This window comes from Cupressus sempervirens, unplaced genomic scaffold, assembly GCF_028749045.1.
Source record: "Cupressus sempervirens isolate cs-2001-9-10 unplaced genomic scaffold, ASM2874904v1 CseChr00s100013_2_01, whole genome shotgun sequence".
Taxonomy (NCBI): Eukaryota; Viridiplantae; Streptophyta; class Pinopsida; order Cupressales; family Cupressaceae; genus Cupressus; species Cupressus sempervirens.
The window spans coordinates 1,962,705-1,983,561 of record NW_028322208.1 but is presented as its reverse complement, the minus strand read 5'-3'; the positions used below and the strand labels follow the sequence as shown (position 1 = coordinate 1,983,561).

The window sequence follows — 20,857 nt, the reverse complement described above, 5'->3', positions numbered from 1 at the left end:
ATTCCTACGATGTGGGGGAATATATGTTTTTGGAAGGTTATGCAAGGGTTTGAACTTTGAGGATTCGAGCTTACAAAGATGTGCTTCAAGGGTTTTGGGGGAATTCACACAAGATTTATCAATGAGACTTGTCTATTGGGAATATAGAGGCCATCTCTTGCGGGAAACATATTTTATATGATTAAAAAATCGAAATTGATTGTCAAGGCTATCAATAGAAAAAATGATATTAGATCTATATCTTTCCTTATTCACAACTAGAGCATTTTGGTTCAAAATTCTCTAAACCATGCTAATATACCCATTTGGATTGATCACTGACCAAACCCCTATCTTCTCTATGTATTTCTCCAGACAATTTTGATTAGTGGCACCCGATGTATTATTGATGATCTCGTGATTGAGATTCTTGTCAGCTTTTGTGCCCCTTCTCTTCTTGAAATTCATGGCTAATTACTTGAACGAAGAAAACCTTTCTGCAGTACAACTAAACTTCAAAGCATATCAAACGTATGAAAATAAATCCTCTCACGATCGCCACTCAGGAATCCCAATGCTACATCGAATTATAATCCAAACTTCGCCAATAAATTTTTGGTAAAACCTTAAGAATTTGTAGCCTTTATATCGAGAAATTGCTAATTTTTTGCCAATCGATCGACCCAAACTTGCTTTGAAAGTCGATGAATGAAGGCATAAACTGGTGATACTACGATAATTAAAAGTAGTTTGAGCGCAAATTTTGAATGAAGACCTTGATCAACATGCAAATTTTTTGTCTACTTGCTTGCCTCATTCGATTTGTCTTCAATATTCAAGTTAACTGCAACATCCCAAATTAATCGTCTTCTACTAGCATCCCATTTCATTACATTTTTTTTGGACTAAAAGTTAATTATCTCAATGTATCTATATACTTTTTGATGTATCAAGACTTATACTATTTATCTTTAAGAAAAAACAAAAAAACAAAAAATACATTCAATTTTTATAAAAAATATCCTTTACATTTATAAAAGCACTAAAAAAAAGCCTAAAATGTACCAAAATAGATAAAAATGAACTATTCAATAGTCTTACATTCTTTGTAAAGTAAATTGAGGCATTGATTTTGGAATGAGTAGAAATATGTCAATATGTGTCTTTGGCATAATTAAATTAAAATATATTCTTAGTTGTTCCTCACTTTGACTGGCTTAATCTAGTTGACCACAAAGTGGTTTTGACTGCAATCGACGTGCTCTCTGAACAAACCTGGAATTTGACGACCGCCCCTGCCTGTCATATGATTTTTTAATGATGACTAAATATTTTTCACGCCCTTCATTTAGCGTTTTAAGAAAAAAATTGATGGTCATTTATTTTGTTTTCAACTAATTTAAGGACCATATTAAATTCAAATATTTTATAAATTAGAAAATAATACATATTAATTAATAACATACACAATTTTTCTTATTATAAATAACTAATAATTTTTTTGATTGACAATTTACCGTTGTATTATAGGCTCTTGTCTATAAATGACTAATAATTAGTAATATACACAAAAATTTAAAATAAAAAAAGCAAGTTTCTAAAATCATATATGTTACATTTTAAAATCTATTATATTTTATTTCAACAAATTTATAAATTAATATAAATATGCAATCATAAAAAAAATAATATATCTAAACATAAAAAAAGAAGAAAATATAAATATATATATTATACATATTATGAAATTTATGTATATTGACATTTCTCCATAAATTTAGATTATCAATTCATACGTCCGTAAAATACCGCCATCAAATTCCATATACGGTTCAAAAGTGCAAAAACACGGCCATCAAATTCCAGACCTCCGAAGTATATCCAAAGGACGAGTTAATTTATATATCCAAAGGACGAGTTAATTTATTTGACAAACCTAGGGCAGGTTTGAAAGACTTTCTATACGCAGGAGTTAGTATTTATACTCAGGCTTTAGATTTCAAAACTGTGATTTTTAGGGTTTATGGTTCCTATTGTACATGTCCTGGGTTTAGGGTTTAAGCTTGAGTCTGATCTACAAGACCATATTTTACTGGTTTGCGGCAGCGATCTGTATAATGGGCAAACAAAATAAGCGAGTTAAAGCAGAAGCTGAGGATGATGTTATCTTCAATACGGAGTCGAAAAATAAGAAGCAGAAGCAAGAAAAACAGCAAGCTGTTGGAGATCTTTATAACAAAGTTAAAAATGAACGAGGTGAAGTAAAAGCTGAAGATGTCGGTACCCCCAATAAGGAGCAGCAGAAGCAGCAGCAGCAGCAGCAGAAGAAGAAGAAGAAGAAGAAGAGGAAGAAAGAGAAACAACAAGCTGTGGGAGGTAAACATAATGAAGTCAAATCTGAACCGGTTTCAACTGTCTCAAATGTGTTCAATGGCCCTGTAGCTGTTTCAGATAATGCTTCCAAGGGCAGTCCGAGGAAGAAGACAGAGAAGACGCAGATTAAAGAGAAAGAATTAGCTAAGAAAAATGTACCAGACCATGTCGTTGAACCTGTCTCCAATGGGGTTGGGAAGAAGAGGAAAAGGAGGCAGAAAAAAAATCAGGAACTGAAGCAGCAACAACAAGCTGTTGGAGGTAAAAATAATGAAGTCAAATCTGAACCTGTCTCAACTGTTGCAAATGCGTCCAATGGCCCTGTAGCTGTTTCAAATAATGCTTCCAAGGGGAGTCTGAGGAAGAAGAAAGAGGAGGCGCAGATTAAAGAGAGCGAATTTGCTAAGAAAAATGTACCAGACCATGTTGTTGAACCTGCCTCCAATGGGGCTGGGAAGAAGAGAAAAAGGAAGCAGAAAAAAAGGCAAGAAGTGAAGCGGCAACAAGCAGCTGTTGGAGGTAAAAATGATGAAGTCAAATCTGAACCTGTCTCAACTGTTGCAAATGTGTCCAATGGCCCTGTAGCTGTTTCAGATAATGCTTCCAAGGGGAGTCCGAGGAAGAAGGCAGTGAAGACGCAGATTGAAGACAAAGAATTAGCTAAGAAAAATGTAGCAAACCATGTTGTTGATCCTGCCTCCAATGGGGCTGGGAAGAAGAGGAAAAGGAAGCAGAAAAAAAAGCAAGCAGTAGCTAATGAAAATGCCAAAGCCAATCTGGTTGAAAAAGGTTCAAGTGTGACCGAGGATCAAATAAGAGAAGGTTTTGAAGCTGCAACCGATAGTAAGACACTTGTTGTCAGTGGATTGCCCTTTAATATGAAGGAGAAGAAAATATTCGACCACTTTAAGGGTTGTGGTTTTATAACTCAGATCAGTATGTACACATTTTCAAAGGGGGAAGAAACCTCCGGGCTTGTCTACATCGAATTTGAGGTTAGAACTAACTTCGTTTTTAACTTGCTTCATATATTAGTAGATTAAGCTAGATTTTTGTGTAGGTCTCTACATCTGTCATATAGTAATATTGCATGTTAAAATTTTGGCAAAATCCTAGATAAAATAATAGAGTACCGGATTTAGTGAAAAATGGTACACATATTTTCCCACAACATTCAGATGGCATTTTATAGAATTGCCAATTGCCCGTTTATTAGAAGCACAATATGGTACAGGTATATGAATAAGGACTAAAGTACTTGATAACGGGGTCTTGACAAAAGGGGAGGTTTCAAATAATTCAAGTAGAGCGTGTTGTGCCTTAAACGCTTGCAGAGGTGGGGTGATTGTACTCGTGAATTGGAGAATCCCCAAGTTGCCAACATCGGTTTGAATGACCGCTGCATTCTCCCCGTTCTGGGAAGTGAGAATTTAGCTTCCGTCTCTGATAGAAATTTTGGATGAGCTTATGTAGTAGTTGCTGCAGTGGCAGAGAAGAGAAACGCTATAGGAGGCAACATTGTTGAAAATGTAATAAGGAATTTAATGTTATGTTTTAAATGCTTTTAGTTTTTGAAGTTTGTAATAACGTCCTACATGTGGTGGCATACCTAGAGTAGCAGTTCGATAAGCTCTCCAGATATAGCCACCTAGGACCAGGTGTGTGGATCTTAAATTAGAATAGTTTTTTTTTTAGTTCGTAGGTGGAGTGTTTAATGATTTTTAGAATCCAATAATAAGTAGTAGGCAGCTTTTGGAATATTCGTGACTTAGAAAATGACTGTCTAATATTGGTAGAAAAACGTTTCAGATTCTTATCCTTTTTTTGGATAGAAGACGTTCTTCTTTTCTAAATAAGAAGAAAACGTTTCACATCCTTGAATTAGGAAAAGAAAGTCAATTTTAAAATGAGAGCCAGTCGGCTATGTAAGACACGAATCGAATTTGGAGAGATATGGAATTTTTTTTATTTTGTCTTTGTGCAAGTTTTTGATAGTCTGAGTTTTGAACGGATTTTTCTTATCTTCTCACTGGAAACAAGTTGATAGTTTGCAGAAGATTAAAAAGTTTTAGTTTTGGGTCGAATTCGGTATGTTTGTAGAAAATTAGTCTCAGTGCATGGGTAATATCTCCCAAATGCACCGTTGGATTTTCATGAGCTTTGGATATGTTATTATAGGCCTAATTACGCCCATCTTCACCAGAGCGATTGAAGAGTTTTGATCTGGTTCAAGAGTTATTCATGTCTGAGTGCAGGCCTATCTAGAGATAGCAAGAAGCAATGTTTTGCAGAAAAATGTACTCTGATGCAGGGTCAATATCTCGGGTTTGAACCGTTGGATTTTTCTAAAATTTTTATATGTTGTTTGAAACCTAGTTACGCAAAATCTCAACAGTTGGATTGAGTAAATCTTTTCTGGTTCGAAAGTTATTCATGTCTGAGTGCAGGTCTATCCGGAGGCAGCAAGAAGAAATTTTTGGGGGGATTTATTTTCAAAGTTTTGTTTATTGAATCTGGTGGATGGTTATAGGAGTCTTATGAGTTGAGTCTAAGGTATCTCTGGTTGTGTTTTCATAATAATAATAATGATAAGAACAGTTGGTTCAAATCACAATGGGTGGTTATAATATATTGTGTGTGATCCTGAAGGTTGTAGATGCCCCTTGAAGCAACTCAGTTGAGTGAGTTTTTCCTCCTGAGTTTTCCAAGGTGTGGCTCTGCATCAGTAGTTTGCACCTGAGTCCTGAGTACCAGTAGATCCAATTCGGAAATGCAGTTCTTAATTGCATAGAACATATAAACTCAATATTGACGGGAAATGTAGACCATAAAGTACAACAAAAATGCTTCCATATGACATTAGAGGAAACCATTCATTTATTGCCCTGGAGGATAAAGGATTGTCTACACTGATGTAAAAAGAGCACATCTTTTAGACATGAACACAAAATTTATCAATGGACAAAAATGGTCAATTGAGAACTTCCTGCACCAAGGTTTCTCAAAGGAGTTCCAGACCCTGAATTTTCTTAACTTTCAGGCTAGTATGCCCTTATTTATTTAGCAGTTTAACACTTAACTCCCTCCCATATTCGGAAGCAAAGTGCTTCTTACTGAAGCCATGTCGCAGTGGAAGAGAAAATTTCAGATTTTGATACAAAATGATTCCAAGTTCAAAGCCAATTTCTTTATAGATACAAATTATTAAATTAATGGGTGTAGAAGCAGAGGCAAGTTAAATGTTTCCATGAGGCCAGTTTTCACTAGTTTTTTTGCATGCAACATTGAAGCATGCCTGATGTTAAGGTCCTCATAAAAACATGACTAGATCACTTCAGTTGTTACAATTGATCTCTGAAGTTAACTTTCCAGCATCATAGGAAGAAACTGTGGAGAAGACAATACTTTTCCTTGTTTCATGGGCTCAGAATATCCTTTAGAATTGCTTCTAGCCAAACTTGAAATTACTTTGAGCCATCGTTCAAACAGTGAATCTTGAATTAATCTTAAAGCAAGGGTAGTAATAGCACGTGATTCCTTACAACGTATTGACACTATTCCACCAAATACCACGTGTAAGCTTCATCTAGATGTATCAACACCGTTCCATTAAATGCAGCAAACATGTTTAACCTGATTAATTCAGTCTCGTATTTTCTCTTAGTATGCAGGCTTACAAAATAGGGATACACACAGAAGACACCTGATCAAAATGTTCCCTCATGGGATTGAGGTTGAAGGCATTAATATGAAGTTCTCGAGAGTGCTTTTTCTTGGTCCACTTGCAGATTTATTGGCAAGAGTAGAGCCAATATTGTCAACGATGGCAGTATTCACTCATTTTGTGACAAAATAAATCTAAATTTATGTTCATTATTCAAACTTGGTTGATGATATTAAATGCAGACATACCATTAAGTTGTAGCTGTAACTATCAAAATCAGTCTTGAGAAATTCCAAAACCTTAAAGAACTGTTAGAAGATATTTTAATCCTGTTAACAATGAATATCAATCTGCAACAAACCAGAATCTGAATAATCCATTGGCTAAATGATAAATCCACATAATCAAGGGATTTTAGAGTTGAATTATTCAGTAAAAAGAGGCTTTTGAGCTGAAAGTGAGATAATATTATACCTATGCACCATGGGAATGCACCTCCAGCCTTGAATTAGTGTCTTCATCTCCAGTAATTTTTCTGAGTGGTGGGATGACAGAGGACGTCAGCTGACATTCCCCAGTTTGATCTAGAGCATAAGAATGTCCTCAAAATGGTCTGAAACATCAGGAAATATGTCTCAGATGTTTGCCATCCCAGGGACAGCCAAAGACATCTGAGGTATCTGTCAGCTGTCTGAGGGACGTCCAGGTCTGAACAATATTGAATTTTGCTTGTTTTAAAAAATTATTTGAGATCCATGCATTTTCAGGTCTCCGTAAACCATACTTTCTACTATCTTGGATTCATGAGGTTGACACTTTGATTGATTCTCACTTTGTTGGAACTTTTCTCACAGAGCTCACTGGATTTCTTCCCCGATATATTCACTAAGGCACTACCCAAGGATTCATTTGTGTATCTAAAAGGTAAGTTAGTGGTCATTCCCCCTATCTGAAGAAAACTAAGAAGAGACGCAACATTGCATTAATTGTTATAATTAGAATATTTTATAGATAGATGCAAGAGGTCACAATTTGGGAGATTCCTAAAGCTGTGAAAAGGACAAAAGTGTGAGTTGTTGAAGCTTTTAGGTCACACTTTGGGAGATTCCTAAAGTTGTGAAAAGGACAAAAGTATGAGTTGTTGAAGCTTTTAATTAGCTCTTTGAAATCAAGGTCAGACACCTTCTGTATGCACGAAGAACATTTTATAGAGGATTTCCCAGCTTCGAATTCTCCCGCCCTACTCTTGCATCATATTCTTTTCTACCTGTACTAAACATAGGGTTAGAGTATGATGAAGTCCCCGTATCCCTCCTCTCTCCTTCCACCCCTCGACTTATGTTGTCTTCGTCTCCTCCACTTCATTCTAGGGCAGGAACTATATCTATCCTGACCCATCAGTTTTGCAACTATAGTTTGGTAGGTAGACAACCACCCAAGCCCAACAATTGGACATCAAATGTTTTCCCAGTCCACGCAGAGCTCATCAACAAAGTGTTCAATGATTTGAAGGGCAATGCTCTTATCTTATTGTGCATGATTATTGAATAGAGTTTATCCACTTGTTCGAGCTCAAGCAATTGTTTCACAAATGGGATTTCCTCAGGATTATCACTATCTAATTGCATTAGCTGGTGAACAGGGAGTGCCAAGTGTTTAGGTAGGACTACTAGGTAAAAAGGGTCTTTGCCTAAGGATTTATAGACGTCAAGGGGTCTATAAAGTTTGTCGTTAAAGAATAGGAAGGTGAAGTCTTCTGAAAGTGGACTTTATAGGTTAAGTGCCCACCCCAGTTTCTACGGCCCGGTTTAGATAGAGTTATGTTGTAAACTCAACATAAATTGATTTATAGATAAATAATAGGGGGCCCCGGAGATTAGTTTAGGGGAATAATCTAATAATAGGGCAACAATTGAATCTGGGGAGGGGTATGGCAGCCCTTACTATTCTATGGTGGAGGAAGATAAAGGTAGGCCTCCCACTCAACTAATGAGTTTGCAGATTGAGTTCCTTCTCTAGTCCGCAGGTTCTACTTGTTCAATCACTTGCTTCCTCCTAGGCTCGCTTACTCCCACAATGTGGCATACTCACCCTCAACATGGCATATCGGAAACGGGTGGGGGGGTGGTAGGTGCGCATATTAGGTATAGCAATCTTCGGGCATAACATTCAATAAGTAGGGGTGATCGTTTATGTTCAAATGTGTAGCCCTATACCTGATGTCAAGCTTCCTATATCTTACCAAAAAGGTTGGTGATGATGAGCATGTTGCTTGCCTCAAAGTAAGATAGTTGGGATCAGCTTCAGGTTCCACTTATTGCATATCTATCTATATACAGAAGTAATAGTGGGTTCTTGGATTAGTCTATTGCGTCCCATTTAGTTAGTCTAGCCTCTACTCATTTGGTGGTTCATTTAGTCCACTCATAGGGGAACTTGCTTAATCCATTCATATAATCCGGCTATTAATCCAACCCTTATCCGGGCAGCAAAGGAGGAAGCAATAGGGAGGGACCTTACTCGAGACCAACCTTAGGCCGAACAATTAATCTACCTTTTTCTAACCCTACTATTCTAAGGGAAAGCTGACAGCGAACCCTACGGGAAAGCTAGCAGCTGATACAGCAGCAGCCCCTACAATATATTATTTGGATAAGCAAGCGGATACAGCAGCGGCCCCTCAAAATTATATGGCGATGCTTGTCAATTAACGAAGTTATTAGCGGTGTGAATTTCGAAGGTCAATGAATGAAGTTGGCTCTGGATATTTGGTGGTGGGAACATCTCTGTAGAATAGTAGTGTGCGACAATGAATCGGTGAGTGAGCTGATTGGGATTATATTGAAATCTGGTGATTTTAACAGAACCCCTAAAAATTGTTAAAAGTTAGAATATTTCTCCATATGACCACTCTGTCACATTGTCAGTCATGGACCTACTTGACTCAGCCCTGATGGTCAGCCTTTGACTCTTGGGTTCTCCATTGTTTTTTGATCCTTCCTCACTTTCTCTGCATATCATGGACTGTATAGCAAGTTACCTGTTCGAATCTGGATTTGGACGTGGGTATGAGAACCGGGTATGTAGAGAGATACATGAATTTTTTCTTTGGGGTTTTTGGATGCATTTGGCTACGTTATGTGTATATATATGTGCACAAAAATGCAAGAAATATACAGAATTAAATCATTTGATTGTATAAAACTCCACCATTGATCAATGCCAAATGCCAAAGTTAAATATTAAATGCCAATTTATAGTTCATAAATATTCAAATAAGTGATCCAATACCAATTGAATTGGCATTTTGGAAATAAAGTATATAAAAATCTAATCCATGAGTTAGTGATACTGTGTTGAAAGATTAGTCATATATTGTACATCCTAACCCACACACCAAAATTTCTAAATAATATTAGACTTATTTATAATATTCTAATATATTCTATATGTATTTATGAAACATTATTTTTGTATTGCTGAAAGATTGCTAACACTATAAATTTTCACATAAATACTTCAATAGTAATTTCTTTCATACCACATACCATGAGAACTTAATAGTGATATAATATGACTTGAATCTTTAGATTAGGAGGGGTTTTTTTGTTTAATTCATTTATGCGTGTGTTTGAGTTTGGAGAGAGAATGGCATCGCAAAATGTCTTCCTTGAGTTGAGCAATATGAACTTTACAATATGATTGTCTGGATTGAAATTGCTAGTCTTCGGGTCACGCATCCATGGTGCTCGCTCTCTCACATTAGTATCCCTTGTATTTTGTTGCTTTGCACTCCCGGATGCTCATGGGGAGAAAATCATGCTCCCTGTGGGGATCTTCATGCACCCCACCTCTGCATCTGCACCTAGCTGCAGCTGCATCTGGAGGCAGGGTGTGTGTGTTCACGGATCTGGTATGTAAGACTTTATAAGGCCACAGTTCAGTTTTTACTTAGAGAAATGTTTCATTTTTTGGGAAGAGCCAGAAATAGGTTTCAATATGTATTCATTATTCTTTGCTTACTTTCAGAATGTATGATTGGATGGAGAAGTTTCCCAAACCTTAGTCCAGAGCAATGTATGGCTATCAAACAATGGTAATCACGTATATAATTTTATTTAATGTATAAATATGAAGTTCTTTTGTGCTTTTACAAATGCCTACATTTTAAAGAAAGAAATAGGCAAGAAATAGGCAATAAATTTTTAAATTTCGAAGTTAATAAAAAAACTGGGACAGCAGGGGATCCATATCAGGGATCGCAGAATTTCACATATGTACATATTCTGCCATCCACAAATTATGGCTCTCAGAATGCTGTCCTGAGATGCATCCCCCGCTGTCCACCATCTTTGTCCCTGATACACCATAGAACATAGCATGAATAATGATACTGAACGCCTTCCTGTATGTAAGGCTACCTTCCTATTCTAGGAGCACTTAAGTATGTATTATGAAGTGAAAGCATGACTAGAATAAATTTGAGCAAAGCAAAACTAATATCAACGGATAAAAACGAGATGAACCAAAACTGATAAACCAGGCAGACAACTCTTCTCAAGTATCATTTTCAACCATCAGGCAGCAGCATTTGAAGTTTAATTTCTGATATCCTAAAGAGAGAAGCAGTGAGGAAAGTGGAAAATGTATTTCAGCCAATCATATGGAGTACAAAAGGCACCAATTTTTTTAGTCTGAAGGAAATCTCTTCTATCTGCCTGTCCCAGAGAAAAAGCCAATAATAATAAGAGCAGCTAAATGAAGAATGAGAGATTCGAAGAGGGAAGCCTTTATGTATTGCAATGATCTTTTTGAAGAAAAGAGAAGGCAGCAAATGGCATTTACCCACCAGTCAGAGTTCAATTTGATTGCCATAGTTATCACAAGTCTATCTTTGATTTGCTAGTAAGAGTGAAGGAGGGACAGATCTAAGGCTCTGATTAATTGTACCAATCCCTATATGAAGTTTACAAGCCATAAAGGGATTCTCGTAACTATCCTTAAGATTAACACTATCCCTGGCATGCCTAGGATTTGCTTTATTTAATATTAGTTAGTGGAGTTGCCAGATACATTACCATGATGTTCAGATAGACATATCTGCATACATGGTATGCAATATGAATAAGATAAGTTAGTTAATGTCCAACAAAAGACCAACAAGTAGGTCAAGGGACTACAAGAGCTAGGCCAAAGAGGAGACAGCAGCAGGAACACCAAACAAAAGTTGGGAAAAGAGACAAGAACAACAACAAAAACTAAATCTAGGAACCAAGAAAAAAAACCGAACCACCAACCTGACAATCCCAAACATTTGGGAAGAAGTCAAGAATCGAGGGATAGGCCTTGGGGTAGGAAGAGACCCTATGCCATTGTTGAGAACCTTTAGAAAAGGGTGTGGACGTGGGTTGGAGTTGTATGAAGGATACACAGCTCGGGTCGCCTAGGGAGGATCGAGAGGCTACTTGGTTCATTGCGGCGGGGAAACTTTTGTGAAGAATGATGCGATGAGCTGATCTTGGCGATTTCCCATGTGGAAACACTGCTGGAAAGAGTGGTCTTGGAGACTCTTGAAGGTGGAGAGAAAGACACCTCTGATTTGTGTACCCAAAGAAGGCAAGGAGATATTGAGTCTTTCTAAATAAACAATAGAACCTCCTACAAATCCCATAGTACATAGGGCATCAGGAGATGAATTGAGTCTTTGTCTTGGTCACCCGTATATCACACAACTGGCATATCCCATGAACTCTTGGTAGGTGGTGGTTGGACTAAATGTAGAGTCTATGGAAACCAACTTTAAAGGAGCCAAGAGAGATACGAAGCACATGAGACCAATTGCAAGAAAGATGGGAGGGGCAAACAATGATCTTGTCCTGAATGTCTAAAAAGTACGTGACGTAGAATGCCATTTTTGGATTCAATCCCCTCGACTAGTTAACCCAAGTAGTGAAAATGTACTGCCTATAAATATCCATCCTGTGTTTGTTCAACTCCAACCGGGAGGGTAACAGATGGGTTGGGGCATCTAAAGAGTACTGAAATGGAGGAAGGTGGTTAATGTCAATCCCGACTAACCTCAAAAGAGCCAAAGCTTGAAGAAACCAACAACGAGACCTCCTCGTGGGGTCTAACTGAGCTCTGTGTACCCTAAACTTAGCTCGGACAATACTATGTGGAGTGGCATGCCAACAACAGATAAGTTGCCAAAGAAAAAGCGTTTGAACACACTCCATCGAAGCTCAATCAGCCTCAAGCAAGGAGGGCTTCCACACCACATAACCATAGGGTACCGTCAGTCTAATCAAAGTGTCCATAAGAGTCAACTTGGATTACATGTCTTGAAAATGATGCCTGAAACGCTCTCTCAACAAGGGCCAAAGAACCATACCCGCTGTTGATATGGGTTGGAGTGCAGGTCTCATACTAAAACGAGGGACAAAGAACTTGACCCCTAGATGCATGTCGGACAACGAGATTACAATCTCCATGTCCTGTACAACAAAAAAATCCTGTATTTCTGCAATTTTGATGAAATTTGAAGAGTAAAAATCCAGTCTTTGTGAGCAAAATGGACTGAAATCAAGTTGGAGCCAACTTTTACCAGCTCACCATATCCTCGCAACATCATGAATTTCATTGAGTTTTCAAAACTTCAACTCCTACATTGGGCAGAATCTACTCAAACTAAGGATTTCCAATCCCAACTTTCCCAAACCTCTGCCCATGATATGATGAGCACTCAATGTTAAGAACAAGATTGAAGTGCGCTAAAAAGAGAAAATTCACGCTAGGGAAATAATGAAGAATAAGAATGAAGTGTGCTAAAAAGAGAAATTTGGGCAGAACCAAGAAAGAATCAGACATTAGAAAATTGAGAATTCTTGTTTAATCCTCTTTAATAGAGGGAAGAGTTGATCTAGGTGCAATTTAACGTAAGCTTTCAGATATGTAATATAATGTTTATGTTTAGATGAAAAATGGTATTATTGAATTTTACAATGTAAATTAGATGAGATGAATTCATTAATCAACCATTTTCACACTAAATCATTCAATACAAGAGAAAGAGGGGCTTCCAAACAAAACTCTCAGTGTAACTGTTACATCCCAAAATTTTGACCTAATTTTAAAACTTGTTAATAACCGTTGGATTCAACGGATTATTTTCTCTTTTGTGATCATGTGAAATAGATAGTTATTTATATACGTTGTATTAACTGTTAATGAAGATGGTCGTTAACCATTAACTATTATTAGATGATTAACAATTGCTTAATTTGAAATTATGATTAATAATTTAAAGTCTTTTAAAATGTTTATATGAAATTATTAAAAAATTGTTATTATGGCGGAAGTGTTTTCATGGGTGATTACAGGAGAAGATGAAGAGGGGGGAGGCATTGCTAAATGGGATCATCGGAATGGGATGCTTGCTTAGTTTAGTAATCAGGATCGGTAGGTATGACCTTAAACTTCTTTGGAAAGGGCACAACGACTTGAACACGGGATACATTTGTGGGACCCACACGAGCTATTAATAAAATAATCTAAGAAAGCATAAAATAATTTAATTAAAATATAAAAACATACCTCAAGGGATTTTAATTGATCTTTCATCATATATATATATATATATATACAGACACACATATACATATAAAAATGAAATGGCACCATTATATTATAATAACTTAATAAAATGATATCACCCCATTGATATACTCACATGAACGTATATAAATATATATTATAATAATAATTGAATTGTAATTCTTTCCAACTCTTTCTTCCAACCTTTTTTTTGTTTTTTCCTTATCTTTTCAATCGATTTTATAATTGACAGTTTGAATTGACATTTAATCTTTTAAAAATAGTGGAAGCCAAGAAGTCATGACTTGCTCTTTTAAATGGGAGCCATGAGAAGTGTCGGGCATATTCATCCCATACACTCGACTACCTTTCCTCACTACGTCTTCCTTACACTTTCTCTGCTACCTTCAGCATCCGACTTCACACAATCTAGTGTGCTGAAATCCTTTTTTTTTCTTTCCAATCTAAACATCCATTCACAAGCAGCAGCTCTGTCGTATGTACTTAGCCATTGAGAAATAAGTATTTTGCATTTGATACGTCTGCAATGTCTAAAGGAGGACAAATTTCCAATTCGGTTGCAAAGTTTCAAACATAGTCAGAATATACATCAGGTCATGTAATGTTATTTCAACATCATTTTATTGCTTTCCATAACAGCCAGTTAGGCTCACAAGACTTTTTCTTTTCCAGATTTATTTCAAGATACAATATGAGTTTTTGCTGCATACTCCATGTCCTTTATTAACAGTCCTCTTCTTTTTACTTTAATAATAAATTAGATACAACCCTTATGTAAGTGTTTTTCCAAGTACAATAAAATTTGGAATGAAATATACTATTCAATGATATTTTCCAAATAGTCTCAAGAACATAATCTTTCTAGTCACAGTTGTGATAAGCATACTAAGTAGCGAATCTATGCATAGAGCAGATTACTTAGGAAATTCCAAACGCTTCGGATACACTGGTTGTGTAGCCAAGTAAGGTGAAGAGGTGGAATAAATTTACAAGAAAGCAGAAGAGAAGTCATACATGAATATCGTAAATGAAATAAACTTAATAGCTCATGCTCATCCGTGAAAAAGAAACCTGTTGTCAAGTCGAGCGATGGTGATCAGGTCAATGAACTTATTTGAAATCCTTGGCCAAGGTAGTTTAAGGCATGGTTGCCATCTAATGATCACTTGATGTCAGTTGCGCCGATTATGCAAGCATGTCCGTTTCATAACTGTGCAAACATTTTAAACTTCAGGATGCTCAGGTGGCTAGACTAAGAACATCCCAAACCCGATCCCAAAGTAGGGAGGGCCTTTCTAACTTAATAGAATGTGTGGGGATAAGTATGGTTGGAGGTTGAGAAGTTAAGTTTATGTCAATGCTTCTCCTCTCACCAAAGCCGAGGCTTGCACAACCAGCTAAAGATCCTCTAGAAGAATCTTGTATGTTCTTTACTTCGTCCCTTGTTAAGCATTACTTGTATGCAGAAAGGATAGTTGATCTTATTATTTCAGTTGATCATAAATGTAGTTATTTTCAGTTGATCGTTTAATTAGTTATTTCAGTTGATCACAAATATAGTTATTTTCAGTTGATCGTTTAAGTAGTTATTTCAGTTGATCATAAATACAATTATTTTCAATTGATCGTTAAATTAGATATTTCAGTTGATCATGAATACAAATATGTTTAGTTAATTGTTAATCTAGTTATTTCAGATGATTATGGATATAGTTATCTTCTGTTAATTGTTAAAAACAGTTAATCTCATATGAAAAGGATTTTTCAGTTGTCTATTTATGAATGTTGGAAATTTTTTGTTTAAACCATCTTTGTTTTCGATATGAAAAAACGTTTGTTACAATAACTCAAGTTAGATTAGCAAAACCCAAATAAGATGATAGCATGCCAAACTAAATCCGAATTATTCTAAGGAAGCACATAAACAAGTCTTCTTTTATGCAATGCTAATTGACTTTAAGATGTGCAATGTGAATGTAAATTGAACCAATTGATTAAATGAGAAGATTAAAATAAATCTAGGAGCAAAATGTGTGCAACCAACATAATTAAAATATGGAAATATGTCTATGCTATGAGATAAAAAGAAAGGTGGAAAACTGACCTCAAAATATGTAAGGATAAGTGTTTTTTTCACTCAAAAAACTGTGGATCTGAAACTATGGCTGAAAATCATATTGCGGATATGTGATCAGAACAGAAAACCTAGAAAACCTTGAAAATCTTAGATCTCCAGGTACAAGTCAATTTGGGTGACATTTACCCATAGGTTTACGAGATGATGAACATGTTCCTGGAGCATTAGAACAAAGTTGACCCAATTTTTTCCGAAAGCCCTTGGCTGGTAGTTTTTAGATTTGAAGTCGTGATGTTGATAACTTGCAAATCTATTAAAAATTTGTGTATGGGTGGCTATATAGGACTTTGCTTTAGTCAAACCTCCGTTTCGATGATTTCCACCTCCCGAATAGGTGTTACAAAGATTGTTGTGTGTGTATGTGAGCTCATGGATCCTAGATTGTAGATCTAGGATCTAAAGAGCTAGAAAATGCTAAGAGTCTACTCTACGAGTGAAACCCTAGCTTGTAAGTGTGCAAGATATGAAGAGACAAAGATCAGATTTGAACATAGCATAAAAAGCATACCAAGCCCCCAATGCTAAAGTACTCTACTCATCGTCATGATCACCTTGCATCTCCATGATGTCATGTATTGTTCGAACGCTTGAATTGAAGAATATGGATGAAAACCTCTCTTTGAATCTTTGGCAATGAATGAATTAGATCCAATCGTTTGCTTACACCTTGCAATTGCTCTATGTTATATTAGGGTGTCCATGTGTGCTTGTACCTTGCTTCCATTCCTTCCAAATGAGGCCATTGATGTCCTTTTACAGTGAATTTGCGAGATTATTCCTATGGTAGTTGACTATAGTGAGTGGAAAACTCTTGAAAATTTGAAATAGAACCCACGCTCGAAACTCCCAACCCCTGGAATACAGGTCGACCTATACTCTGAGAGGCCATACTCTTGGGGCAGTATCCTAGGATCCCAAGATTGCAGAAGGTCAAGGTGTAATGTGCATCAAGGACTGAGAAATCAAAACCAAAATTGGGAAATAGGGCCTAGAAGGAGGAGGATGCATAGAAATTAGATCCTACCGTAGTCCTTGAATGAGGGAAAAGGGGGAAATCTAGGAGAATATGTTAGGTTCTACCTTAGTTTCGCCTAGGAGAGAGAAAGAGAAAAATGTGTGTGCTCCAAGTGCAAGTGTACAATGCAACCACACTATAGAGGAGCTAAAAGATCATAAATTGAAGTGCTTCCAATTTAAGATGGTACAGTTTATACTAGTCATTTTGTGAGCTTGATAAAATTTCTCTTTTTATTTTTGCAAGTTAGCTATGAGATTTGAAGGAATGGTAACAAGGTTAAGTTCAAGAGTTCAAGCAACAAGATAGTTCGAAGTCGAGCTCAAAAGTAAAAATGCAAAGTCAAAGAACACTAACTAGATGGAGTTCAAATACAAAAGTACAAGTTTGCAAGCCTATAAGTGATTTTTTTTGGGTGAAAACTTGAATTTCGTTCAAAATCCAAGTTTACTTTGAAAGATCTAACTACATGGAAGGTTTCATCACCAAGATCATGGCCAAGAAAATCAAGATTTTTTGCAAAGCCAATAAGTGTAATGAGAAAATTTGAGAAGACGAAGCAATTCAGGAATATGCCATCACGATTGAAAGCTTGATAATGTTGAGTATCAAGAGATATTTTCTCATTACCAAAGAATTGATCACTTCTACAAGATAAGAATGCTGATGTGGCATCTATCTGTTGATGTGGGTTTTGTTCCACTACAACACGTAGAATTGAATATTTACTATTTCGAGATGAAATACCAAATTCCCAACTCTCTCTTGAATAAGGATGCTCATATGCTGAACGATATATATGGATTATGTGATCAAATGAGACAACCTTGAGGTTCCTTCTTATTGTTGACTTTCATGTTTTCAATCATTCCCAACCAAATAAACCTCAAAGGAGAAAACATTTAGAAAGTTATTCAATGTTGGTATTTTTCCTTGATGTCGAGTTATATGTTGGTTGTTTCATTGTTGTTAATACTTAATGGTTTCAGAGGTTTGGATTGAGTTTATTGTATATGCTTAAGCCCTAAAATAGGCATTTGTGTGTTGTGATTGCAATCCTTGATATATGCCTTAGCGATGATGAAGTGATATATTTTGTGTAGTGATTACAAGTTTGATCACTCACCACATATTGGTTTGAGGAGTTCGTATGGGCTGATAAGGTATCTCTTAAAAGTGTATTGCCTTAAACATGGTGTGTAACTTGACATTCTACCACTGAGCAGTCGGGTGATTGGATCCTTGTTAGCTCAATACATCACCTTTCTTTGTTTTGTTTGAACGGTTTCAAAACGGTAGCTTCTATTGTGTATGTGGCATTCCCACCCATTATTTTGGCGGTTAGATTGAACAAAGACATTTTCCGCATGTTATAAGTGAATGACAAAGCGGCAGTTACCTTGTATATAGGTGGTATTGGAATCATTTTCTACTAAAAATCCTTGTAGTGGTCAATTTTTTATTGAACAACTGTAATTCCAGATGTGCGTAAGATCTAAAACATGTAAAACTGAAGGAGTATTGTGTTTGGGTTGAGATGAATGCTGAGTGCGTTTTAAAAAACATCTTCTTCATTTTAATAATGGTACTAAGGTAACTGTTCAAACCATTTTCCTTGAGGATTAAAGTGGTGATTGTAAGATAAAAAGAATGAAGTGCGTACGATTTTGTTGGGGTGCCATGTTAATACAAGATACTTACAAACATTGTTGGTATTGAAAATTTATAGTGATCACTCATTCCTTGTATGGATGAAGCACTCGTGCGGGAGTTGTGAAAATAATGGTTTTTATTCAGCTGTAAAAGGAGACATTAAAAACGTGCAAATATAGTGTGCTGGCATTGTGGTTATTATACATACTTTGATGCCTGCATACCATTGGGGAGTATTGGGTGATGACATTGGTTTTTGGCGAGTAGATGCATTAAAGATGTGCTGAAGAGATTTGTGAGATGGAATTCTTTCTGCACGCTGTGATAAGTTTTCTTAAATCTGGGTTTTGATTTAAAAAGGCGAGTATTAAAGTGGAGATAAAAAATCAAGTGAGCAAGAAGACTAGTTAAAAGGGTTTTTGTTGTGGGTGTGTGAACAAGGTTGAAGGTAGTTGTTCCCAATGCTGTTGTGGATAACTGGTCTGGAATGTATATAAGTATGACTAGATAGTCAACAAAATGTCTGAGTTGCAGTAAGAGACCTTTGTTTGAGTATACTGAACAAGGAAGATAGCATCTTTAGAGATGTTTAAATTGTTTTGAGGATGTACTTTACAGTTAGAGATGGTTAATAGAGGCTTATGCTTTTAGGAGCACTCATCTGTCCTTGGTGTTCAATACTATTGCCATTTCTGATTTCTGTAGCCTTTATAGTTCAATTTGTAGTGAAAGAGAGCAGTTTGAAGCTGCATAGTTGAGTTTGTGCTCATTGATATAGGTTGGAGCCTTAGTTATTTTTTGATGTGTTCTGAGTTGAAGCTCAGCTATTGTATTTGGGTTGTAGACCATTCTGATTATTAATGGACCGTGGTTTTTTACCCAAAAGGGTTTTCCACATGATAAAAAAATTCTTGTGCTGCTGTCTCTATCTTGTTTGGCTTTTGCTTGTGTTAAAACATTAAAATACTGATTCACCCCCTCCCCCTTTCAGTATGTTCTTTTTGTCTTTTATTCTACTCCTAGAATGCAAGAAATTGTGGATATCTTTGTGACTCTACTAAACTTAGCTTAGCCATCAACATCAACCAAGCTATTGCAATCTCCTAAGGCAAATGTAAGATGTTCAAACTAACACCATCCATCGATGCATATTAATGTACAAGCAATAATTGAAGTTAAGTTCATATGAATACCATTCAACCATGCAGGGCAAACTTACAATCAACAATCAACTAGTGGTTCGGCCTATAAGTAAGTTCAACAAAGATGCATCCAAAATCACTTTCATTCAACTAAACACTACTTCTAACAACATGAAATAAAATCCCACTCTAAGTGAGGAATTGTAGAAACCATTAAATTTTCTGAAGCAACACAAGTAATCCACCATGAAGACCAACAATGAATCAACAATTACTTTGATAGTATTATGACAGCAATTTCAACAAGTCTCCCTCCCACTTTACCTCTAAAACTGATCTTAATGATTTACAAATGAGAAGGCCTTGACCTTTTATGGTTGCTCAATTACAATGAAGAGCTAACATCTTCAAGATCAAGGACACCCATTACAAACCCTAATTAGGGTTGTCACACTATCATCCAATTACATTAATGCACCACTCTGTGGGCCTATAAGAAAATTATAATGCTTTTGAGAATCAATGACATAGTAGATAAGGTGGAGGGACAAGATGTACATTTGGCATAAAATGATTGAATGTGCTTGAACACGTGCAATCAGAGCCTCTTTATTGGTTGAAGACAAATGGGCAACAGCCACCCTAGTATCCTAGTTTGATAGACTTGATCAATTCTTTGATGGTGAGAAAATATCTCTTGATACTATTGTGATGGCTTTTTTCCAAATTGCTTCATCCTCTCAAGTTTTCTCCATCTTTCATTTGGAAATCTTGTACTGCACTTGTTGGTTTCAGAAATCTTGATTTTCTTGGCCATGATCTTCTTGAAGTGATGATATCTTTCATGTAGCTGGATCCTTTCTGGTAATCCTTAATAATAAATAAATTATGATTTAACCTAATATGGAAGCCTCCCTATCTAAGAGGGAGAGTTGAAGGTAGCTTCAAGAGCCTTACTTATCTGATTCACAATGATGTCTCAATTAATATGAAGTATTATTTGAGACATTAATATATTAATTAATTAATCAACTATTTTATTATGAATTATTCAAACTGTCTATTCAAGGATAGTCACTGGGACACAACCTAAATGGATTCTTCCCTAGCTAAGAGGAAGTGTTGATGTTATTGTGGCTATAATCAGATTCCTTCAGGATGACATAAAGGTTGTAATAATATAATTATCGTCAATACAATAATCAAGTTGATGATAATTTTCTCTGATTTTCCTTTCTCCTTGTTTCTTGCTTTCTTGGACTCCATCTTGATCTTGCCTT

At 36.2% G+C, this 20,857-nt stretch overlaps 1 protein-coding gene across 1 annotated transcript in view; it reads left to right on the top strand.

Moving 5' to 3' along the window:
• The first annotated feature begins 1,908 nt into the window (after positions 1 to 1,908).
• The window catches only part of LOC149527815 (uncharacterized), a 36,694-nt gene continuing 17,745 nt past the window's right edge, over positions 1,909 to 20,857 (top strand). Inside the window, exon 1 of the mRNA XM_089812107.1 lies at positions 1,909 to 3,347. Coding sequence (XP_089668233.1) covers positions 2,097 to 3,347 — 1,251 coding nt within the window. The 5' untranslated portion in view covers positions 1,909 to 2,096. The remainder of the gene's footprint in view (positions 3,348 to 20,857) is intronic.